Source organism: Mauremys reevesii, linkage group 2, assembly GCF_016161935.1.
Source record: "Mauremys reevesii isolate NIE-2019 linkage group 2, ASM1616193v1, whole genome shotgun sequence".
Classification (NCBI taxonomy): Eukaryota; Metazoa; Chordata; order Testudines; family Geoemydidae; genus Mauremys; species Mauremys reevesii.
In genome coordinates this window covers 166,849,693-166,875,611 of record NC_052624.1, presented here as the reverse complement: position 1 = coordinate 166,875,611, position 25,919 = coordinate 166,849,693, and the positions used below count along the sequence as shown (strand labels likewise).

The 25,919-nt window shown below is 39.6% G+C and overlaps 1 protein-coding gene across 9 annotated transcripts in view; it reads left to right on the top strand.

The window, feature by feature from the left end:
* RNF152 (ring finger protein 152) overlaps positions 1–25,919 on the top strand; it is a 239,504-nt gene that overhangs the window by 51,768 nt on the left and 161,817 nt on the right. For 5 of the 9 annotated variants that reach the window (XM_039522028.1, XM_039522027.1, XM_039522030.1 and 2 more), the window contains one exon: positions 647–4,415. In XM_039522028.1, the coding sequence (XP_039377962.1) occupies positions 819–1,430 (612 nt within the window). In that variant the 5' untranslated portion in view covers positions 647–818 and the 3' untranslated portion in view covers positions 1,431–4,415. Of the gene's footprint in view, positions 1–646; positions 4,416–24,671; positions 24,731–25,569; positions 25,588–25,919 lie in introns of those variants that run through there. The other 4 variants (XR_005593471.1, XR_005593472.1, XR_005593476.1 and 1 more) reach the window with 2 other exon arrangements.

Here is a 25,919-nt window from a genome sequence, read left to right as displayed (position 1 = left end):
TCAATATGACATAAGCTTTTATTAGAAACCTCACTTGACCCTTTTTCGGTAAGTGCTATTAAAGCAAAGTGTTAAGTGTAGTGAGTTTGTCAGGCCTGTAACAGAACAATGATCCCTTTGTCAGTTGGCATCGAGGGTTTTTTAGGGTCACACGAGTGTAGTTAGTTGTTTGCTCATTCATGCATATGTTTTACTGGCATAACTTAGGTGCCTAGAAAAACTTATTCTTTTTAAGCATTTGCATTACTTATCTCATGTACAGACTTAGTAGTGGATGGAAATAGCTAAAAATTCTTAAGGGTTTAAAGGCTTAAATGGAAATTATTATTAAGGTTCAGAAATATTTGGGAAATTCTAAAAATGTGTTAAGTGAAAAATGGGCTAAGGGCCAGGGTTTCAGACTCTAGCCTCCATTTTTGTGGGCATAACTGCAATTGCAAAATTGTGTTGGTGGTTACATGTAGCTACAGAAAAGGAAGCCTAGTAAAGACTGACCTGAAAATTTGGCTCTAAAAAAGGACACTAGTTATTAATCATTTTAAGAGGTGCAGATTCTATTCTCCTGCATTTTTAAATCTTTTTTTCTCTGCATTTTGTTTGGTCTTCCCCATTAACCCGGTTCATTTGAATTTTCTGTTTTGCTCAGATACCAAAAGATTAAAGTCAGATGCTCATCTACAAACTTCCTAACCATTGTCCTTCACTGGTGAGATAAAAGGAAGAAGTCGTGGAAAGAGAGGAACTACACCAGGCTTCAGATTTTGGACTATACGGCAAGACTCTGTAAGATACTCGGTGTTTTCTCCATTAGGGCTACAATGGAGACACTGTCCCAGGACTCTCTGCTGGAATGTCAGATTTGTTTCAATTATTACAGCCCCCGACGGAGGCCCAAGTTGCTGGACTGTAAGCATACCTGCTGTTCTGTTTGCCTTCAGCAGATGAGGACAAGCCAGAAGGACCTGAGATGTCCCTGGTGCCGAGGTATCACTAAACTGCCACCGGGATTTTCTGTATCCCAGCTGCCTGATGACCCAGAGGTGATTGCTGTGATTGCAATTCCCCATACTTCAGAGCACACCCCAGTCTTCATCAAACTTCCTAGCAATGGGTGCTACATGTTGCCCTTGCCCATCTCCAAGGAGAGAGCGCTGTTGCCAGGAGACATTGGCTGTCGCCTCCTGCCAGGTAGTCAGCAAAAGTCTGTCACTGTGATGACAATCCCAACCGAGCAGCAGCCCCTGCAAGGAGGGATCCCGCAGGAAGTCGGAGAGGAGGAGCAAGACAGGAGGGGCGTTGTGAAAAGCTCCACCTGGTCAGGTGTTTGCACTGTGATCTTGGTGGCGTGCGTCTTGGTCTTTCTCCTTGGTATTGTTCTCCACAATATGTCTTGCATTTCCAAGCGTTTCACTGTGATTTCCTGTGGCTGAAAAGGGTCTGTTCCCAGAATACTCCGATGGGATAATTATGGGGTTGGGAAGGTGGTGGTGGTGATGACAGGCTCGAGTGAGATGATGCACTGCAACATTGACCAATTACTACAGAACGCTTGACACCGGACAGCTGTTTGACAGTCTAAAGGCAGTCCTAAAAGGCGAAACGTGAGACCTCTCAGCAGAGTACAGAGAAAATCATAATGAGCATCTGATGGTAACTGCATTGAGGAAAACTGCATGTGTCACCATCCTCATTGATCAAAAGGACTGTAACTTCTAATGATTTTTATCATGTTATGAGACTAAAGACATCTACTTAGCTGGTTATACTGTAAAAGTATATGATATGATCACTCTGTCTTTAAATGCAGTAGATTAAAATCAAAATGCTATATGTATACGTAGAATTAAACATGAGAATCAGTGTAAGACTCAGTAAAAATAGTCCAATGCCAGTCCATACATATTTTTTTTTAATGGGGGGTGAAAGGGAACTGTAAAAAAAAATAATTTAGTTAGTAAGGCTTTTTATATATTTTAAATTGCACATTAATTAAAATAAGTTAGAAAGTTGCATAATAGTTTTTAAAAGGAAACATTTTACAAGCGGTTTGTGTTTTGTATCTGATGTGTGTTTTGTCATATACTTTCATTTTGTTTCCACCTGTAGTGAAGTGTCCTTTCCAAGTGTTTTGTTAAAGCAAGATCCAAGCAGAGGAGCAATAAAGTGAACAAATAGGGCTACCTAAAAGTGCAGCCAAAGCCCTGCGGTGTAAGCCCTGTCATGAAGTATGGCTTTGAAGTGTAAACACTGGACATGCTGTTTCACCTCAGGCAGGCTTCTCAAGGCTCTGGTCTCCTTGGGGATTAGTGAAGAGATGGGTCATAGAAGTGCTGGACATGCTTCCTACAAGGACTGGATAGCAAATTGATTTTTAGAATATGGGACCAGCCTTGCCTCCATGTTCAGTCATATTTGCAGCTGTGTCATTATTGACACTACCTTGATGGATGCCTAGATGATGGAACAGAAATTGAGGTCTCATTGTGCCAAGCATTGTACAAATATCATCTCAAAGGGTTCATGCTCTACATAGATAAGACAGACCAATGATGGGAAACAGGTTGAGCAGGGAAAGGGACTTGCCCAAGGTCACAGATCAGGTCAGTGGCAGGACTAAGAACAGAACCCAGGGCTCTTGAGTCCAAGACTAGTGCTTGATCCACTGGACCATGCTGCCTCTCCTAACCCCCTGGCGTCACACTGGTGTAAAACCTGTGTGAGATCATAAGCAGGCCCTGTGCCTCCTTTCAGTGATATAAACCTTGCTACTCTTAGGGCCAAATATGAAACTTCCAAAAGGAAATGATATATTTATTACTGCATGTTGACAGTACAAAGCCCATGTGACTGCAATTCATTGCTCATAAAGGGCCAGATAAGGATACTTATGCTAACACCTCACTTAGCAAGACAGTTCATCACCTTTTGTGGGACTTCTTGTGGAGTAAGGTATTCAGCATAAGTAAGGGTATCAGAATCTGGCTGAAAGTCTGGATTTGTTTGATTTTTTTTTTTTAAGGGTCAGAGTAGGATTTGTGGTAGAAAAAAACTATTGGTTTGCCTGATTTGTATTGCTAGTATGAAGAATGAACAATTACACAGTTGTAAGCACAGTGAACAATGACCTCTAATCTATTACTAATATGCTTTCTAATAGTTAATTTGAGATGATTCAACCCTATGTAATAACACTGGAGAACCTTGTTCCAACTGAGTTAGGCGCATAAAGGAAGTCAGTGGTGTTGCACCAGTGCAACGGAGGAAAAATTGGTTCATTATGAACATCATTCTCATTTGAAAATAAAATACAGAGCACATATCTTCCTTAGTGCTAGATTCTCTCTTCTCTCTCTCTCCCCCCCCACTTTATGTCTGTTCTCTAAAGAATGGCATATATATGCTTGATTGTTAAATTATATATGTAAGGTTACGCGTGAAGATAAAGCTCTGGGTGCACTGTGCCTGCTTTTATCTACTGTCATTTGTGAGGGCATAACAAAGAAAATACCCCAGAGGTGACACATTTGTTACCTCCTTTTATCCACTAAGAAAAGCACATGCAGAACCATATGCAATATGCAGAGAACCTGGTTTACAAACGCTTCTTATAAACATTATGCACCTGGACATCAGTTGACCGTGGGGTGTAATAGGAAGGAATATTAATTCCAAACGCATGCCGTATTAAAATTGTTAATCTGTGTCATCGTCTTGTGAGGAAAACTGTATTTACATCCATGTTACATGCTAGCATGTAATGGAGCTGTAGCCGGCTAATATTTCTGCCTTCATAAGACTCCATGCTAGAATGCAGTTAAAGGACATACTGCTCTACTGCCTCGCCCCTTGTAATCATGTACCCTCGCAGCACGTGAGGGGGGGTGTGGGCGTGAAATGCTACCAGATCAGAATGGCGGTGCTTGACACTGATTTTGCACTCACTGAGCACAAGTGTAAATGGCTAGACAAGATGCAAGACAGTGGAGTAGAAGGCCCTGTGAGTACAATACTAATAATATTAACATTGGAATGACCATAAAATGCCTAACTGAAGCTCTTGACAAAGCAGGTTCTCTTGATCTTTTCAAATAATGTCTCTCATAAAAAGTGCTGGTTTTCCTTCCCCACACGAAGAGTGTAGTTGGAAGGATAAACCAGAAATTAGGTTAAAATGCTACACTGCATAACACATTTCATAACAGGCAAATATGGGGTTTAATCTGGTATTAATGATGTAGGCATCATCTGACTAGAACACCATACTGTATTACTTAACACAGTGCATTGTTTGGTTAGTGTGAGTTTCTTGTGCTATTCAGAGCCTGCTGAAATGCATGGCTGACCTAATTTCTGATTCTGATATTTGCCTGTTTTACAGTTTTTGTGTGAGTGCAATAAATAAAGCCTCAAGATTTTTTGTGGGTTAATGCCTATTCAAAAATATAATTTTAGGGGGAAAGTTTCTTCTTTGTTTTAGGCAGTGCAACTATCATTGAAATTTTGCAACTTTCATATCATGTTAGATCACATAGCTTTATGCTGATGAGTGTAGAAATGAGCTGTAGTATATTGTAATGTACAGTGTTAGACCATTTCTCAAGTAGGTTAATATTCATACTTTAAAATGCAGTGTGGTCTATTCCGTTTTATAGTCCTCAGTACAAGACCTGGCATTCAGAAAGGAGACAGCTATCTATGGCTATGACTTTGCAAAATGTGTTAGAGAAATTATTCCCAGGAAAAACATTTAAACTCACATAATATCCCAGTTCTGCACCAATTTCATGCCAAAATGATCAGCTCCTGGGTAGATTCTTAATCCTTGTATATCAGCGACTCTTTTGATCACTACTCAGTTCTTGAAAAAGGAAGACAAACTTTTATTTTTTTATGGCATAAGTACTAGTTGAGCAAACATTATTTATACTAAATCTTGCCTGAAGTTACTTATGCACCTGCATTTTTGGACAACCTTTATGAAGGTGTATTATTTGATTGTTTACCGGAGAGTACAGCTACTTTTACTTTAAAGGTCTCAGCTTCCATTTTTAGCTTGTGCTTTGCTGGGTGACAGAAATAGGGTTCACTTTGTGAAAGTTTGTTCAGTGAATTTTACAAATTCAAAATATGCAATTTTGTTATGTGCAATTTTTTTAGAAAATTGTGTATTAAGTGATCATGCTTAGATGATATGGAAAGAAGCATAGTAGTTTTGTAAACAGGGAGCAATCGTGAGTCTAAAGTTTCATCTTTATTAATGAAGTTTGGTATGAATAAAATGTTAGCAGGAATAGATGAATACATCAAGTGAGTTATGGTTTCTCTAGTCCTTCACCTTAAAATGAACAGCACAGTGAGTAACTCAGTGGAATTATTCTGTATTTACACTAGTGTAACCAAAACTAGCATTTGGCTGTGTTCCTCAAGACAAATTTTTTAAGTATGGGCTGTGGCAAGTTTTCAAAAGGTGTGTGTGTGTGTGTGTGTGTGTGTTGGGGGGTAGTAGTTTTGTTGTTGTTGTTAAATAGTTGATTTTTAGTAGAAATTACATCTGATGACCACAGAGCTACAAAGATTTTCTTTTCTGCTTCAAGTGATTTTAAAATTTGTGAGTGAATTTATTCCTTACAAAGGTGAGATATTACTGGCATTAGCCTGAGCATGTATTGTGCAGGCAGGTATGCGTCACCTCCCTACCTGCACCCCTCCTCCCCCAATCATGCCAGTGCTCCTTAATCCAGATCAGCCAACCCCCATCCTCCGCTAGTGTTACAGGCATGAGGCTTTTCTTGAATGGAGATTATGCATGTAACAAATCCACTGCAAAATAAGCAAACAGGGTGAGGATGAGACCAAATAATTTATTTTCACTTGTGACTGATACATGATTTGAATCTACTATAAGCCTACACTTTATCTAGATTTTTTTTTGTGTTAATACCTATTGCACTAAGGTAACATTGTGACCTGTTCATCAGTGATTGGCCAGAAACAAAAATCCCAGATCTAAACACACTTCTGTGAATTCAAGCTGTATTACAACACAATAAGTCATACAGGAGACATCTATATGTCTAGAAAATACATTTAGTGGAATGCTGGCTTCAAAATGTTTCCTCTTGCCAGCTGCTCAGGGTATGTGGTTTTAAATTTGGGGTTTTCTTTCTTTCTGGGAGGAATGCATGATGACAAATGAATCCAAACATCACCCAGGAGGCTATAAGGATTCATATACAGTTAAAGCAACTTTATGTTTTGAGTATTTAGCAGGGCAAGATTCTACTGGAATGGAATTACAGCATATTAATGACCTTTCCTTTCCTTTACACTGTCCTTAGGCCTGACAGCGGGGATTGTTCTTCTTTCTTTCTCTCTGTCACGTTAACATTTTGCATGCCAGTATTGACCCAAGTGAAACTACACTGCTTGTTTCACACTTCTCAAATTGAATGGCGTTGGCTGACATTTCTCAAACTGCCCTTAGCATCTTTAGCAAATGAGCACTTATGTGTTGTCTAAGCAGTTGAAATTTAAAGCCTTATAAATGTCCAGGGAATGCATTTTTACAGCATTCAATTAATGCTTCAGTAAATATCTCTTTATTTTAGATCTAAACATTAGCTAAATTTTCACTAAGCAGTCTCCTAAACACCAGAAGCAGGGATTAGAGAGGATTCACACACAAACACATATATAGTAATATCATATTGAAGCCAATATGCATACTGGTAAAGTGAGGACTTACATGTGCTCATGGGAACATGAGAGGGAGGAAGGTTTTGAAAGCTGAGGGGAGTGCATGTACACACACAGCGAGGCTCGGAAGATTATCTGTTACCTAGGATTGAGTGGATCATTAGTAACCAAGAATGGACGAATGCTGTCTGGCTATACTGGGGGTGTTGTACACCCTGAGGCAGCTTCTTCCTTGTGGAGGAGTCCACACCTCTGCCTCAGTTCCTTGTGATAAGCTGCCTCTTATCCTGTGCCCTGGCTGCTGCCCCCTAAACTGCCCCTCTCCCTAAACTCTGGAGTTCCTGGATCCTGTTGGAACTGCCCATCTTGTATCAATGCTGGAGTAGGTGCTGCTTCCTGGCCTGGTGTTCAGGTGAGGAGCCACTGAACTGCTGCTTGCCTGGGGACTGTACAGAGGCTTCTACCTGAGGTGGGATGAGAGGCCCTGAAATGAGCAGGGCTGGAAGGTTGGGTTTTGAGAGTTATTAAGGGTTTGTCAAATGAGCAAGAGGGAAGGGCTTGGATAGTGGCTCATGAAATTAGCGGGGAGCCGGAACTGTCATGAAGATGTCTTGAATTGTACTGATTGGGATGAAGAGATGTGGAGGAGGGGAAAAATTGAATGGAGGGATGATTAGGCAGTGGCTTGGAACTGGTTATTTGTGGTAAGTGGAGACATTTATCAGGCACATTTGAGCTGAATTAGATTAGTTATTTCTGATGCCTGGGAGTTAGATGGTTTGTCATATCATAACTCAAGAGTGGTTTGGCCAGGCAACTTGAAATTTTGGTTAATTCAGATCTTGGACCCCTTTGAGTTTTGAGGCTGATTATTTTGGAAGTTGTTTTCTGCCTAATTAAGAAATTTGCAAAGTGCATGGGCTGTTCTAGGGTTGTGAGAAGTCCTTAAATCCTGGGAATAGCATGAGTTACAAGCATGCTTCTATTGAAGGCCAAATGTATGGAAAGCAGATGGTCATATCCCATTGCAAAAATAAACTTGACTGACAAAATTGGCAAGAAAAGTCCAGAACAACTCCACAAAGCTCTTTAGACATTCCATGTTAATGTCACTGTCACGCCTGTTTGATTTAAGAAGTTGTTTAGTTGAAGACAAAGGCAGTATTGCTGTACTTCACGTATGTATGTAAGAAAAAATTAGGGTTATATAAGAGGGCTGGGTTTTTCTGTTTTGTTTTTCAAGTTGATGTAAATAAGGCAATTGAGAAAGTCGAGTAGTTACTTGCCCAAGAGTATTTACCTGTCTATTTTAAGAATTATAAAGCGTATCTTATGTCATTGCATCAGTCTTGAAAATTTCCATCACCTATCCCCAATTGCATGCACTGAATGGTTCTGAATTTCTGTGGTGAGACCTATTTAAAGAGGGATTTGAGTCTCGATCAATAACTGAGGACTTGTCCGACTTGTCAGGTTGCTTGACTTCGGATTCAAATTTCACTTCTCAGTTCCAAATATAAGTTGTATGTAGTCCTTAAAGAATTGGAAATTGATTGTCCTATTACTATGAATAACTAGATTCTGTTTATTTCATATCTCTGAGCTCATGGGTCAGTTTTCAGTAACATACAAATGTTGTAGCTAGTCTTTTTACCTCTGTTGATGGAATAAATGTAATAATTTTTTTTGGTGAAAGTTTGTGGTTCCACTCCAGAGAAAGATTATATGGAATTTAAGAAAGTGAAGCTGATAGGTCGATGTTGGTTCATTTTTAAAATCAACTTGTCCCATAGCAGAAAGCAGAGCCTTTCTACTACGGGAAAGGAATGCCCAGTTCTCAAAGTATCTGAGCCAATCTCCTGGCTGAGCTGCTTATGTATAGTTTCACATGTAAATAATTTGGTGAATTATAATGCTTCTCAAATTCTAAAATTTGCTTAAGAAATGTATTTCTTTAAACAGTTGGGCTCTGAGTCAGGAAAACATCCCTATTTGAGAAAGCTCTTATGCATTGAGTTAAATGCACTTAGGCACATGCTTAAATTCAGTACATGCTTTAGTGCTTTCCTCATAGGGATGGCTTTAAGCATGGGCTTAGGTGCTTCTTGAATCATGGTCAGTCTTTTGAATCATTTTCAAAAGCATATGAAAAGTAGCTTTGCTTTGAAGAAACTTTATTTTGCAACTTAAAAGTAGGATTAACAGGGAGATGCTTTTGTGACTGTAAATCCCATAGTACAGCTGTTTTCGAGTAGAACTGGTTGGAAATTTTCTGATGGGACATTTTTCTACAGGAAAATGCTGATTTGTCAAAATTAAAACATTTTGCAGGAACCTGTCTATTGGTTTCCGTCCAGCTTGCCTGCTTCATGGGCTGCCACAAAACCAGGACTCTGATAGCCTGGGGACCCTGGTTTTTAGGCTTCCCCAGGTTCTTGATATCCTGGGCAGCTTAGGGACCTCACCAATTTTGTTCTGAGTAAGTCCAAATAGAATTTTTATTTATTTTTTTTTTTTAAACAAAAATCTCAGACTCCCCTGGATTCCATGGAAAACTCAGAAATCTTGAGTTTTTGTTCTGATGCAGGACAGAATTTTTCAGGGCTTTGGAGCTGTGCTCCGGCTCCGCTCCAGCTCCAGGAAAAAACTTGCAGCTCCAGTGCTCCGGAGCTGCTCCGCGCTCCAGCTCTGGGCTCCACTCCAAAGCCCATGAATTTTTAAAAATGATTTTTTGGGGTTTTACCATCAAATGGGAATTCTGGGTTCCAACCAGCACTATTTTCAAACGTTTGAATATAGAAGCTTGTAGTAACATACCTAAAGATTTTTTAATTTCCTCTAAGTTCTGTTTTTAATTGCCCACTATACACATCCTGTAGAGCACTCAACTCACAAAAAAATCTTAAGTGACAAAAATAACAAAACCCTGGAGATTCTAATGACTTTTTCTTGCTGAGGTGAGCTAAGGCACTAACTAAACCTATAGATTGATCTAGCTGAGTCTCCACTTAATTCGGATAGTTGCTAAACTAGTCAGACACACTGAAGCTGCAAGTTTTTTGTTTTTTCCCATCTGGGTTAGACAAGACAAGACAGGCCTGCTGCATATCTGGATTTAGCAGGGAGATAAGGGCTGTAAAATGTGACTACTAGTGAGTGTAATATTGTGGTATACAAATTATTGCAACATTTAGTGCCTTTGGTCAGTCATCCAGGCAGGTCAAGTATCTTGTGGAATGCTGCTAAGATTAACAGATAATTCAAAAACAAAACAAAACAACCAGATACTGTCTGTGTTTGTTGCTAGTGATGTTTGATCCATCTGGCTTTTTTTGGTTTGGGTCTTTCTTCTTGTCTCTTTCACAACAGAAACAGTACGCACAAATAATATTCATCCTCATTACATGAATGCAGTCTCCTTTCTCCTGTTCTGACCTGTATTTAAGCCCTGGATTTCTTTGTAAATTTGCCTCACTAATGATAAATTACCCATAAATAAGTGCCACACCTTTATGCTGCAGCATTCTGAATGATGACAAAGCTAAACAGTGGAAGCAGTGTACAACAGAACAAGGAACCTCACCAACACTTAAAGTTGTATCTTTTTTTATCAGTCTGCTATTTCCATCATCAGTCCCATCATCTATTTTAAAGGAATAAATTGCAGTATTTCACCCTTAAAATTACCCAGATTTTTCTAAAAACAAATGAAAAGAAAACAAGATATTTTCATGTTTGATTTTTCAAAAATAAGATAGTACAGGAGCTGTAATTTGAAAATGAATTGAAATTTTTTTTAAAGCTAGTGCCTCAGTGGTGAGGGCATTGTAATTAATTTAATTTTTTTGGGGTGGGAAACAAATAGAAATTCATGATTTGGATTTTCAGTCCTGACTAGTTTCAGATGTATGTGTGTGCTTCTGTTTGCAATACATCATAAATGCTGTAACAGCTGGAAACTGTGACACAAAATCTTAATAAAATCTCACATGTTGCGAATTAAGTTTAAAATGCTTATTGAAAGGTGGGAAAGTTTTTTTGGCACAGGACAACTTAACTTTTATTGACTTTGAGCCTTTGTAGTGATCTATGTGGTGTTAATCCTGAGTCTCACCTGTGTCACATCAGCAATCAGGCCTTTTGCTTCATTAAGCCATTTGATGGGCTCAGCTAATGAGAATCTACATGCTATGTAATATATGTAAAGGTAGCTATAATTTTATAAATCTGCAATGAGGAGCCATCTATCAATAAAGATCAGCCAGGTTTAAATCGGTTAAACCTTTGCTTTAGTTTAGTGACCTGGATTTTGCCTGAGGAAAAGACATCTTATATAAATGACTTTATACTTGGACACTCAAGAAAGTGAACTAAGCTAACTGAATTAAGGCCATTTAAATTCCAAATGAGTGTGTCCACACAGCAGTTTAATGCAATTTATCCAATCCATTTTAAATTCACACCCAGAGTTAATTCTGATTAATTTTCCTGAGTGTCCCTGTGTAGATAAGCCTTAATTCACTTCTACAGGATTTGGCCCAATTGGACCAAGCAGGATTTAGCCCACTGTTATACTACCATGTGCTGAAATGAAGTATGAACTTGTCTTACTACAATTTTTCCTCCTCTCTAGAATCAATCAATCTGTAAGGACATAGTATAGGTTTTATCATAGCTGGAACAGTCAAATACATCTGTGATAACCTCCTTGCAGTCTTATGCTTTGTTGCCTAGTGGTTACCATAAAAATTATTCCAGGGAAGTAGTTAAGAGAAATCTGAGAACCTTGCCATAAGCTTCCTCTTCTAGGTTTTCAAGTAGTTAGACCTATTCCTTATACCTCTATATTCCAAGAAATGAGGGACCACTTTCCTTTATACCAGTGGTTCTCAAACTTTTGTACTGGTGACCCCTTTCACATAGCAAGCCTCTGAATGTGACACCCCCTTATAAATTAAAAACACTTTTTATATATTTAACACCATTATAAATGCTGGAGGCAAAGCGGGGTTTGGGGTGGAGGCTGACAGCTCGCAACCCCCATGTAATAACCTCACAGCCCCCTGAGGGGTCCCGACCCCCAGTCTGAGAACTCCTGCTCAGATATGGAACTCATGCGATATGGAAAAAGTAGCCCAGAAATAGGCTGAATACCTGTCAAATGCTGCTGCTTTTGCTGAGCAGTCTTAGGTTATTGTGCCACTTACATAATGTTTTGCTGTGGCTTCTAACACCCCCTATTTTTATTTCTTGGTTTAAATTATTTTCTTCTTTAATGTCCAACAAGAAAAAGAGACACAAAGAAGAGTAAAGCTGTTCTTAATTCAGGTCACGTTTGCACCATCTGCTCTATGGCTATTTAAATGTTGTCACAGGAAAGCAGTGGTTGCCCCTGTTTTTCATCTAAATGAGTGCCAGCAGGGTTCCTGTTGCAGAAACTAAACCTGACTATGCAGAGGGTGCCTGTGTGCATGTGTGTTAAGCCCTGGAATTAAAGTGCGGAGATCTGCAGATGTGGAGCACTTGCTGGAAAACTCAAAGGGAGCAGCTGGGGGATCCAGTCAGGTGACTTTTCTACAGATAAGAGCTGACATTTCCAAGGGACAATAAAAACAGAAGCCAATATCTACCATGGTGTATGGGAAGTACATTGAAAAGAGTAATGATGGAGTCAGTGCACACAGACATGTTCTCTAGGGAAGTCAATTGTCAGCATTCCAATATTAGTCCAAATTACTTGCAATTGATTTCAGATCAGATTGCTTCAGCTACTCTGTTTCTAATAGCTCCAGCCTCCAGGAGTGTTTCAAGCAAACTGTAAACTAAGCAGTCTCAGAAATCCAGTAGTCCTGACTGGACTTCCTTTGCATTTTGAACTAACCTTATTAGCAAAGGTTGCTATATTGGCAAATTCCACAGGAAGGAGTGAGGATACTTGTCCTGATCAGTACAGACAAGTTTCAGGAGCTGTTAACAAAACAAAACAATCCAGCATCATCATGACAGCTGAAGCAGTGATATATAATAATACTCTCTCCCTCTCTCTCTCTCTCTGGTGTGTATAGACATGTTTTTGTAAAGACAAATGTGCTTGGTTTCAATTAAAATCAAAGTAAGAAGTCCCACACACTTATATTTTGCAAGTCCTTATTTCTTATCCTTACCCCTTCCAATACATTTTGAAACCACTTTCAGTCTTGTTAATTGGTCCATGAGATGTTGTGAAGGTTGATTTTAGCCTGGAGGCACCCAACGTATTGCCATGGCTCTTCTATAGCTGCAGCACCGGCTTCTCTCCTTGTATTACGCTAAGTAGGTGTGTTCCCTTGCCCTTTCCAACTCTCCCTTCCCACCTCCCCCTGCAGGATAATAATAATCTACTCAAATGGTAGGTTGATATTGCTCACTAGTTGTTAACTAAAGTCCTTAACATTGTTTATTTGCAATAATGTGTATAATTTATCTCAGAAACGTTGTTAAAGGGCTAATAGCCCTTTGGATATGAGCTGTAGGGCTGTCTTGTCAAAATTCTGCCAAATATTGACTTTGCAAAGGGGATATCAAGCTGCTGTTTATAAATCTGAATGTCTTAAAAACCATTCTTTCCTTACTCTTCCTGTCCTAGATGGTGTCTAGAAAGTCCATGAGTTTTTGGTTTTCCCCCACTGGCTCCAATTTTAATATATGGTATTTTTGTATGTTGAACCTCTGGTGTCTTGTCCTTTGTATATGTGGAAATGTTGAGAACTGCTCCGACACATTTGTTACGATTAAAGTTCTTTAAAATGATTTTGAATAGACTTGTGTGTGTTTGTGTGTGTGTGTGGTTTTTAAAAAAAAATAATAAAAGAAGAAATTGGCCAGGATTCTCACTCATCAGTTCCAGTGAGAATTTTAATAGCTTTGGGGAATAATAAAAGAAAACTGTGATCCCCAGCCAAGTTTTATGTGCATGGAGGTGACTTTCAAGTGGACCATCAGCTAGGCCAAAGAAAGCCTTCTTTATGCATTAGTAAAAAGATATGGAAGTCTCTCTTCAACAGAATGCAATTCCAGTTCCTTTGCCTTTCATGGGTAACCTCCATGCGACTTCTAAGTGCTACCTCATCCATGTTTGATTCAGGTGCAAATCCCAGCACTCCCGACCACCTAGAAGGAATCTCTTCATATTACACATTCACTCACTATACATTTTTGAAATTAGTGGACCAGATCCTCAGTTGGTGTAAATGGGTGTAACTTCAGTGACTTCAGGGCAGCTCTGCCAGTATACAACAGCCGAGGAGCTGGCCCAGCATGGCTGCAAATTCTGGTAAACACTAAAGTTAAAAAAAAAAAAAAATTGTGACCTTCCCCCACTACAGTCAAGCTAAGGAAAAACACAATCTCCATGCTTCCTCTCATTATTTTTAATATATCTCTGCTGAAAAGAAATTTATCTGACAGGAGACTCAGGGCCCATCACCACTGTGACATTTGACCTAGACACACACGGCTTCATTCTGAACTCGCTTACACTGGCATAAATCAGAAAAAGTTCCACTGCAGTGAATAGAATTACTCTGATGTAAATCTAGCATCGGTGAGATTTGCTTTGGGCTCATGGATGTGATATACTGTATTAATGTAGAGAAGCCTCTTATTCTGCATCATGCCAAAATTCATATTCTAAAGTGTGCTGGCACTGTACAAATGCATAGTGTGAGACAATCCTTTCCCCCAGAAGTTGCAATCTAAATAGACAAAGGGGCGGAAGAGAAACAGATGTGTACAGAGGTGAAATGACTTGCCTGCCATCACCCAGCAGGTCACTGTCAGAGGTGGGAATAGAATCCAGGTGTTCTAGTTCTCACTTCAGGGGCCTGCCCACTAGACCACATGCTGTCTCTCTCAGTCAAATTATTGAATTGAATTAAATAAGGTATAACCCTATATGCAATCAAATGAAAAGAGAATCAAGGTCCTGGGCAAATAAAATGCAACAAGTATAGATAAATGGGTGGCCAGTGAAAACAATCAACTAGGTAAGAAAACTAAATGGGTCTTTGTCACAGGGCTGAATTTTCTCAGTTGTCTGAGTGTAAATCAGGAGTAACTTCACTGAAGGAAGTGGAGTTATCGCAGTGTGCTGGATTGGTGTGAAATTGCGGTGGAGCTCGGTTGTAAAAGGTATGTCATTTCATATGCAGCACTTTACCTATGTAGGTTCCACTTGAACATGACTAAGGGATGGATTTTCAAAGGTATCTGGGCTCCTAAAGTTGCAAATAAACACCTAGTGGGATTCACAAAAAGCACCTAAACAGGTGAGGTGCTTTTGTAAATCCCATTAGGCTGATATTTGTATCTTTACATGCCTAAATGCCTTTGTAAATCTGGCCCAAAGTGCACAGCCGTCAATTAACTGGTTCACGAAAACCTGAGTGAATGTCTTTTGAAAAGCACTTGTTGGTGTTTGCAGTGTCAACACATCCAGAATGAAAACACTGGGGTCCGGATTCCAATATTCTTACTTGTGATGAGTTGTGCCTTGCCACATGAGTCAGCCCATTGATTTGGGATAGTAAGTACTAGTCAGCATGAGCAAGGGCCCTAAGTGAGTGGCAATGGCAGAGCTTTCAGAGCTGCTGAGCACCAGCTTCTCCCATAGACTTCAGTTGGAGTTGTGGAGTTGGAAACACTTTTGAAAGTCAGGCCCCCGAAGTGAATTGCCAGTGAGCTAAGTGGTCCAGCCAATCACTGTTTTCATTATGAGTAAATTTGTCACTCTAGCTACATTGATAATAGCTTTTCAAAAGTTTCTCTTCATACTGATTGGAAGGAGTGATTTACTCCCAGCTGTCTACTGTATTATCTACTGAATGCTTAAGCATTACCCAGATGGGTGAATTGCTCTGTGTATTAATAACTGAGTACGCTTCCTCATGCTGCCCATTGTTCCTCTCGCTTCCTATGCTGGATGATGATTTTTTTTTTTTAAATGGCCTTAGAGAACTGTCTGCCTCTCATTTCACTTGTTTCTGTTTTGCTGTTTGTTACTGATGTTGGGGAGATTTGTCCAGGTTCCTTTGAATGTTGATACTTGCAAATTGTCTTTGTGGTAGACGCATTAGGATTGCAATGTTTTGTTGGTATTTTAGGCTCAGCAGTCACCATTTTAATCTTTGTTCCTGTGAGATATTCTCTATGGTGCCAGAAGGGGAGCGGGGGGAGGGACACTGCACAGTTCAGCTGTGTAGCTGAAAACAGGCTGGGATGATTGCAAGAGAGAACATAGAATAGATGATTTGCTTCAGTGTCGATATTATTCAAATGGAAGCCCTGGACTGGTTTTAGATGTAATGCATTATTGCTTACATGATAATGATCAGAGGTTATTAGTTTTAGATTCTGTGGTTGCATCTCTCCCTCTCTTGTTACATGTTGGTGCTGTTCTGCAATTGTGAGCAGGCTAATTTATGTGTCTGTGACGGTGTGTGTGGATGGGGTATTGATTACAAACCCGAATGGACCAAATTAATCATTGGTATAACTTCCTTGTGAGTAAAATGGTATTATTCCAAGCATGACTATTCCTAAATATATCTGCCATACTTGGCAGTGCTAGTGGGATGTCCTGCTTACATGCAATACATTAACACTTCGCACTGCTTTGCTATCTTTTACCTGGAGTTGAGGATATCAAAACTTTCAACAGACATGGATGAATTCAAGCCTTACAACACCTTTTATGAGATAAATAATACTATATAACCATTTTGCAGCTTGGGAACCTGCGATAGAGAATGTTTAATTGAATTTTCCAAGGTTATACTGTATCTCCATGGTAGATCTGGGAGGACCAGAAGCCCATATCTACATGGAATGAACCCCCCCACTCCCAAATCCCAGCTCTTTGTTCCACTAGAGTGCGTGGCCTTTCCTTAATCTGAAGGTTAGAAGTAAATCCAGAAACACTGTGATTTAGAATGTGTTTGCAAGAATAAAAATCATAGGTGATTTTATTCTTTACTACAACTATTTGTTTTACACAAACAGGTCCCATGATACCCTTCAGCAAAGTAGTGTGTCCTGAGTAATTAATTGATTGCAGGTGCAGGCTAGATCATTAATTTCAACAATATATCACTTTTAACTGGTTGTAGTCACTTCTACCAATAGGAGCAGAGCAACTGGCAGATTGCTGTGTAGCCCATAAGCATATTGTGGTGAATAAATCATTTAAGGCCCAATTCTGCCACCCTCATTCATATCGAGCAGGTTTCTGTATAAGGAGATCTATTAAAACCAGTGAAACTAATTACAGAGTAAAACACAACTTGGCACAAGCAAGTGTGACTGAACTGGGGCATTTGTTAGTGGATTAATGCATGATGCCAAGCTCTTATCTAAAATTAAGCATTTTATACCATTAATACCCTGAGATTATGGTTTCCAAATAATTGCCCATTTCTTTCTTCTGTTTTTGTGTGTGTTTGTATTCAAATATTGATAAAAAGGAAATTTAAACAGGGAGGGATAAGGTCTGAGTAACATAGTACAATAAAAGCAAACTGGATGGAGTTCAACACTTAAGTCATAAAGCAGTAGTTAAGCTGCTATTATCTTCAGTGAGGCTAGAAGTATTAACATATCAAGGCAAAAAAGCAAATTTGCAAAGGCTTAGTTTGGAATTACCTTTCCAGGAGGAACTAGAACAAGAAAAACATGTTATGAAGAAAACACAACTCTTGAAGCCAAACCACCCTGCGGACACTTTAAAGAGACCTGTTGAAATTTTAAAAATTGGACCAGATCCTCAGCTGATGTAAATCACTGTAGCTCTAAAAAAAAGTCACAAATTTACGCAATATTCTCTACCTATGTTACAAACAACATATTCAACTATCAGTTCCTTAGTTGGGGGACACCACTGTGGTAGCACACCGAAACTGTCTCGGATTAAAACATTCCCTTCATTGATGGAGTCCTTTGACAGCATGGCCTGGGGTGGCAGCTCACTATTCTTCTGCCTCAGCGTAGCCCCTCAGTCTTTATCCTACTCTCTGTCAGTACTGAATCCCGGCTCCTCTTGACTAATGCCACCTTGAGCCTAGTCCTGTCTCCTAACTCCTCCACCAGTATTGCTTTGGCTCCCTAAAGCTCACCCTTTCCTTTAACTTCCCTCCCCAGTGGCCACTTTAACTTCAATCCCCACTGTCGGTCACACCAATCTACTCTCTCCGCAACATCCTCTACCCTAGATAGGACGTTTGCTCATCTGATCCTTCACTGAATTTCCTATAGCAGTTTATCCAAACGTCTCTCACCCTACTGGTTCCAATTTGTATCTCTACTCAGATAATTCCAGGATCATGCAGCTTTTCCTGATTTCATTGCTTCTCTTCTGCCTGGGTCAGCTCTGGATTAATCTGACCCCCACCTTGACAGGATGTTCTCATTTGCTCTTTCCTCCAAAGTTGGGAAATGGCATCTCTGGAGGAAATGCAAACACATTTGATCCAGGGACATCTTGAAAGCCAACAGGCAGAGTGCAACATGGACACAGGGTTTCCCTGGGTTCACCAAAAGAATGTCATGTAAAGTCTCTAATGAAAGCCTCTGTCACATAATCATTGTGAGAGATTTATATGGAAAATATGTGAAGAGTTATGTAGATGTACTAAAAAATGTGTTCTCTAGGTCTGTGAGATAAAACAGCTCACCAAAAGACAATCCACATACTCCTGGCAGGCGTATGTACTCTGGCAGGTCATAAAACAGATTGAGAATTTTATGGTTCACAATGGTCATCCACTCAAAAGTGTGAATTGAATGCTAATGAAGGCTTGTGAAATCTTCAAAGAGAGGAAATTAACAGGAAGAGGTAAATAGCAGGAATTGTCCTTTTTAGGGGTAAGGCAATGAACTTTTGGAACTGTATCGGGGCTCCAGCTGATCCCCTTGGTATTCCTTCAGTCCATGAGGACAAGCAGACAGCAGGCTTGATCTTATGAGAAGGGGTTTCATAAGGCTTGGTGGAAAACACTGAAGAGAAATTTGGGTGAGAGAAACCTTTTTTTAGGGAGGAGGAGAACTTGTCAGTTAAGTTCAGGCTTTAGAATGAGTATTATGTTGTTGTTTTATATGAAACCATTTGTTCCCATCTCTCACTGGTTCTTATTTGAATCTCAGTTCTTTCTTTAATAAGTTTCCTTTTAGTTTTATAATTGAACTCAATGCTGTGCACATTACAGGAGCAGTGGTCTAAGATACATGGTTCCTTTTGGAACAGAGGATCTCTGCAAGTATCCAGTGATCAGGGGCTGTATACCACAGAGGGATGCTTTGGAAGGACTTGGGGGCTAGGGTGCATCTGTTATCAATTTGCAAGGCAAAGACACAACTGGTATAGCCCAGAGGATAGAGTATGAGTAGCTCTAAGTTAGGGAGCTAACACCCAGCTAGTACAGACAAGACTCCCTTGTGCTTGAGACAGGTGGTAACAAGGCGACTCTCACCCCTGGGTGCCCTGAGAAGCATCAAAACATGGTAACACATTTTGTCTGTTAAGTGAAGTAATTAAAAATATTTGGTGTCCCCTGCTCCAGCTAACTTGCTCTGATTTCTGGGATATGGCCTCTCAATGAGATTTATTCTCTTTAAAATGTAACACAGGCAAAAGAAAGAAAAATACCTAAATCTTAGATCTGTTGCAGGAATTATCTTAAAATACCATCTTTAAACATGCTCAGGTTTTGCTTTTAAATGAAGACTATGACTGTAGGCCACTGGAGGATGCATGGGTGAATTCTGAATGAACTGCTTAAAAGCTGGTTAAAATATTGTCATGCATTATTCAATATTGTATAGCATTTTGGGATATGGATTGTATATGAGAAGCTGCAAAATCAAAATCTATATTAATGGACTGAACTGTGGATCACATCACCTGTGAGTGTATTTTAATTATTGGTGATTACACAGGTAAATAAAAGTAAAAAACATCAGGCAAACACAAATTTTATTATTCCCTTTTGTAATGTAGGTATCAGCCTTAACGGACTGTTCTTTTCTTATGATTGTACACTTTTAGTCTGACAGCAAGGAAGAGAGAGAGGCATTATGTCAGACATTAGATACCCTATGTTATTAACAGTTACAGCCTGGAGTTTATCCAAATAATGTTACTGCTTATTAAAAAAAGAATATGGCCATGTGTTCCTTCGCATTCACCAGCAATCTATGTTCAAACTGATAATACTTATGACAAACTGAATGCATGTTGTAAAATTCATTGTAACATTCTCTGGGAAACTTCACTGGCAAAGAATGTGTGTTCATGAGGATACAAAAATTTCATATACTCGCAAAAAATCTTTCATCTAAAATAATAAGGTTTATGCTTCTATCATGTAGTATTTTTGAACACCATGATTTTTTTTCAGATGCATTTGCGATTACTTGCTCAATAATTTCTAGTCTAGAGATTGTTTACAAGTAGTTAGTTGTATGTATTTGATGTTTGAAACCCAAACTGTAATTAGCTTTGCTTGGCTTATATAGTTGGTCACAGAATGTTTCTTTCCCCTTGGTTAGATGAAAATTAGGGTTCTGGTTTTGAATAAAGATAGTGTACAAAATTAACTTGCCACCCACAAATATACTCTTAACATGTGCTGGTTCTGCAAATATTCCCATGATTAAGCTTGTGTGCTAGAATATTCAAGAAAAGCAAACCCAAGCAAGCATTGTAGCAATGAACTCATTTACAAAAATAACGGAATGTCTGTCTGTGGGAATTTGTCAGCAGTATTCATCCACTGCAAGCTGGGTGCATGTGTAAACTCTTGTCCATAGGTGGGCCTCTCCTTGATTAATGTAATCTTCTATTTTGCTGCAGTGCTTCTTGCCTATTTCCTCTCCAGCCTTTCCAAAATCCTGCTGCTGTTGAAGAAACTTTCCTCTCCCACTTCTCTGATCATGCCACGCCCTGTTTGAATCCCTCTGGAGGCTTCTTACTTCAAAAATGAAAAAAGCTCCTCCTCCTCCTCACCCATAATGCACCATGTGACCTTTCCTTGTGGTGACTGTTGCCCTCTCATGCAGCTGCCTGGGAGAACAAAAGTGCAATTTCTGAGCTCTCCTGCTCAGGCATTATCTCAGCATCAGTGCAAAATGGCCCTAGCATGGACAGAGGCACCTATAAATCTGCCTCCCCACCCTTTGCCAGCATGGGGAGGGGATAGTCACCTGGAAAAGCTGCTGCAGGAACATGCTGCAGTGTTAATTTCTAGGAAAAAGCCTGGGCCCAGAGCCCAGGGAGCAGTGGGGGATATGGAGAGAGGGCTGCTATAAGCAAGATGTCAGGTTGTCAGAAAATGCCACTATGCCATAATGCTTATTTTGTCTCGCTTCAGGCTTTCATGGCTTCTCCCAACACAGACCTGAACTTGTTGGGAATCTTGGCTGGGACTCTGTCACGGGCAAGCACTGGAGCTTCATTCCTTTTGTAATTTGGCATAGACCTAGTCATGCTAACACCCCACTCAGAAAACTCGAGGCTCTGATGAACCTCTCCCACCCCAGACTCAGAAATCAGCGGTGAAATATGTTCACCTGCAGATATAAGAACCATTCATATTACACTGCTCTGTGGCTCAGAGTGATTGTAAAAATAAACTGCATTTGCAAAAACAAACCAACCCCTCGAGCTTTTAGAGGCAGACAAGTTGCTGCCTAGAAACTAACCTACTACTCAAGGGATGCTAGCGTTCCCTCCCATCTCTGAACCAGTGGACAGTTACCCTCCTGTCAGCTTTTCACCTACCTGCCTTTGCTGTATTGACTTTTAGCCTTTCAGCCATATTATCTGCCAGTCTTCTGCACTGACAGCTTTATGGGATTTGGCCTGATGCCAGATCTCTGTAGTATTAGAAAAATCTTACTATCGTTTATTCTCTCAGTAGATGGATCACAGAATATTCAGGGCCAGACTCTGGCACCCTTGCTCACCTTGAGAAGCACTGTACTCCACAAGTCAAATCAGTGAAACTACTCAGGTTGTTGCTTGAGGGGAATAAAGGTATCAGAATTAGCAGCAAGGGCACAATTCTGCTCCTCTTGCAGTCAATGCAAGTACAATGCAAGGATTGCAAGTACAATAGCTGTTTGTGTGCATAACAGCTGCAATTGCATGTACAGTTACAAACATCTAGTCCTATGTCTTTAATGTTGGATGATGGGCTTAGTTCTAAAATAAAAATAACTTTCCTTGCTGTAATGAAGCTACTGTTTATTGGCTATATAGTAGGTATGTTTATTAATCACATAACAAAGCTGTTATTAGCTTTATGGCTTGATTAGCATCTGGTTGTAATCGCAAGATTTTCCAAAGTGACAACTGTTCTGAGGGGGCTCAGCTTGAGACACATTAAAGAGACCTAATTTTCAGAAAATCCTATATGCCCCAGTCACTGAAAATCAGGCCCCTTTAAGGTGTATCATGTTGGGCCTCCAAAAATGGAGGTCCCTACTACTGCCTGTGAAAATCTTGGCCTAAGAGTGTAGCGTTCTACATCCCAATAGCTTACCAACCCCGAGTTTGCGAAATGGTGCATGTCAAGTATGCAGGGTACACGGACTGCCATTCAGGTGGTAACCTTGGCATGTTGTAGAAAATAAAGTTCTTCTTTGCCAACTGATCACTTTTTTTGTTTGTTTTTAATACTCCCAACCATTCACTCTCCCACTGCTTCCTCTTAGAGCACTAGTCTGTCCTTATACCGGATCCACAACCAATCTCATTTTTCAAACCACATTCTCCATTTGTTGGCACTCCTGCCCATTGCTCTCCCCTCCATAATGAGCTTATTCACATTCCATATTCAAAACCCACTTCATAATTCACTGAACAGAAAAGTGCCCTGGCTTTGCACTGTTTGATGAAGGCTGAGCTGGGGGATGACATTATAAACAAACTTTTATATCTGAATAGTTTCATCCTGTTTAACAAAGTCAATACATACATTAGATCACATCAAGAGCTTGGTTCTGAGGGGCTTGGTTGCAGACTCAGATGCTCTCATTAATCTCATTTCATTCCTCCTTGTGGTGTATGGAAGGTGTTGGTTCCAATTTTTAATCTCCTAAGTGAACTATTCAAAAGAATAATTATAGCAGCAACAACAAAAATCAAATATACATGTGGCTTTCAGACATCAGAAGAGATGGGTGAACTTGTTCAGATAAAATCCAAACTTCCTTAAATTTTTATCTGGATCCAAGCTCTCTGTCTCTCTTTTTAAAATGTAACTAAAGTCTTGTATCAGTTTTGCTTGCTTCAGCAGAAGCGGAAATGCTGAAATACAACATCAATACACAGCCTATTGGCAAAGTATTTCCAGCACAACTGGATTTAGTATCACAAATCTTGAGAATTTCCAGTCTTATTTTGCTGATTCAATGGGTTCAGAATTTTATAGTGTTCATTCAGAGAGGGCTTGGCCCTGCGTCCATCCAAATTAATGGTAAAACTGCAGGATCAGGCTTATAAATATCTAAACTTTAGGGGTTTTTATTCAGACAAAACTTCCAAACCTTTAAAAGCAATGCTCATCAATAGATATGGTTGCTATACACTCCCCTTATCACTGACAGAAACATAAGAACAGGAGAAGCTTAGCCATCAAAATAATAAGCAGAGATTGCACCTAATTCTGCTGTCAGTTATTCTATAGTTTTGCTCCATTGACTTTGGAGTCCTCTTATACTTTATACCAATATAAGTGAGCTCTAAATCAAGATTTATTGACTTGAGAAATAAATATCGTCAAGGGTGAAGCTTTATCTTAAGACATAATAAATGTTGATTTTCAGCAAAACAATAGGTTACTGTATGCATTGTTGCATAAATTCATTATCGGAATTGCTCAAGTAGCTAGGACAGCATGCCAGCTAATATCAGAAAGCTTTTTCTCCCTATAATTGAGAGTTCTAAAAGGAAGTTGATGAAGTAAGAGGCCTAGAAAAAAAACTATTTCCTTGTAAGGAGTGAAACTAATGCTTTCATGGAACTCAGCACAGCCAGTTAGGAAGCAGTTATTTGTACAGTTCATTTGATTGGCTGTATACAGTGTTGGTAAGCCGTGTTGACATTCTTCCAGATCTCCAGTATTGCTCAACTCTCAGGAGAAATTTACTGATCTGTCATGACCAGCTCTATTTTTCTGGTTAGCTAACAGTTGGTGAACCAATCCTGATTTCCTTCTAGTGTAATTATTCTTCATACGTATTTACTAATTTTCTGATTGTGGGTTGTTCACAAGCTGTTCTGACTATTTGTGTTGTCTGGTAGGGCAGATGATGTTTTTGAATAATCAGCCACATATGGTAAATTCATCAAGCTTTCACAAGACTTCCAATTGTTTCAATAATTGCAAATAACAAATGGGATGATATCAGGAATCCTGGTGGACTTTAATCACAAATGGATTCATAAATCAGGGTAGGATTATTTTTTGACTATTTGACCAGCCTTCCTCTTATAAATCATGAGATGCATGAAGTGAAATACAGGAGCAGGTATAAATACATGAAAGGATGGGGGGTTGCTTTACCAAGTGTGGGTCAGTCTAACGAGATAAATCAATTAACAGCGGGATACCAAGGGAGGAAAAATAACTTTTGAAGTGGTAAGAGAGTGGCCCATTTTTCACTTCATGCATCTGATGAAGTGGCTTCTAGCCCACAAAAGCTTATGCCCAAATAAATTTGTTAGTCTCTAAGGTGCCACAAGGACTCCTCATTGTTTTTGCTGATACAGACTAACACGGCTACCACTCAAAAACCTGACAGATATTCTTTGCCTTTTTTAGCATTCAGGACCCTTTCCTTTGGGTCCAGAGCCTAGAATTGGAACTCTGGGCACTGGGTTGTCATGCTGTCTGTTACTGTTGTTACTGTCACATCATTTAAATGAATTATGTCTATTACAGATGTGAATGTTATCGCTGGCTTTGGAGATGAAGTCAGCATTCCTGTCACACAGACCCAGGTTGTATGTTAAACAATTCTTAACAATTTGTAGCTTTTTTTCCATGACTGACACATTTACTATCACTTACAATTCCAAAATATTATGACCTGGAGAACTATACTTTAGATGTCAGTGTCTTGTGACTAATGAATATACCGCAGCATTTTCTATTCTGAAATATGTCCTATACAATGAAACCTGACTTCTAATTAGAATTTTACTTGAAAAAAGGGTGTAACTCTAATAGAACTTTTGCATTACCATTATTTGGTACAGGGCAGTATTCACCAATAGGTGAAATCCAATTACTTTAGATCCAGAAGCGAAGGTGTAGAGTAATTGGTAGAAGAGGGTTTCCTGAAGGAGATCTTAGGGATAGTGGCAAGTGTGAGAGATGTTCTGGGCAGGAGGAGCTGGAGCAACGTGGGGTGGAGCTGGCATGTGAGGTAAGTAGGGAAGAAGAGCTAGGCATGTGGAGAAGCATTGACAAAGAAGGGAACCAGAACTGAGTACAGGTGACCCTGAGAAAAAGCTGGCATTCCATAGCAGCACCATTACTAACCAACCTGGGAGAGGAGCTAAAGATAAGGGATGGTGGTGAATAAAGGGGAAAGAGATGGAGGAGCTGCAGACCTAGCTAAGGAGAGCTAGATGGCTCTGTGAAAAGAGAGAGTGGCGGGATGTGTCAGTGTAGTGGTCTCTCAGTTGTTCTAGGGCTAAAGAGTTCATTAGAAATATAATTATAAAAATTGTTATAGTCGTGTTTATAACAATTGAAATGTTACAACAATTTGGAAAGAATCCTTGAGCTAATCATATGCTGAATAGGTAATAAAACCAGCTTAATATACACACAGGAAAAAAGCAGTAACAGAAAACAAACCCTAGAACCATACACTTTGTGCCAGGTGCCAGCTCTTGCCAAGACTGCAGGCATTAGCCAAGAACTGACAAACTCAGTTGGAGACCAGACCAGTGCACCTGTATGCTAGTTTTGCTCAAAAGAGGTATTAGTCTTATAATGTGTTTAGTATTATTTTAGACTCTATGAAATGCTTGTAAGTTGTTGCATGCATTAATCTCACTAGTAATGTTGGTGTTCCATACTACAACAAAATGTGTAAGTCTTGGTTTATAACTCTGAAAATGTTTGCTCCGACCTTGTGAACCCAGGCACAGGAATCATCCCCCACTGCCCACCCAGAAG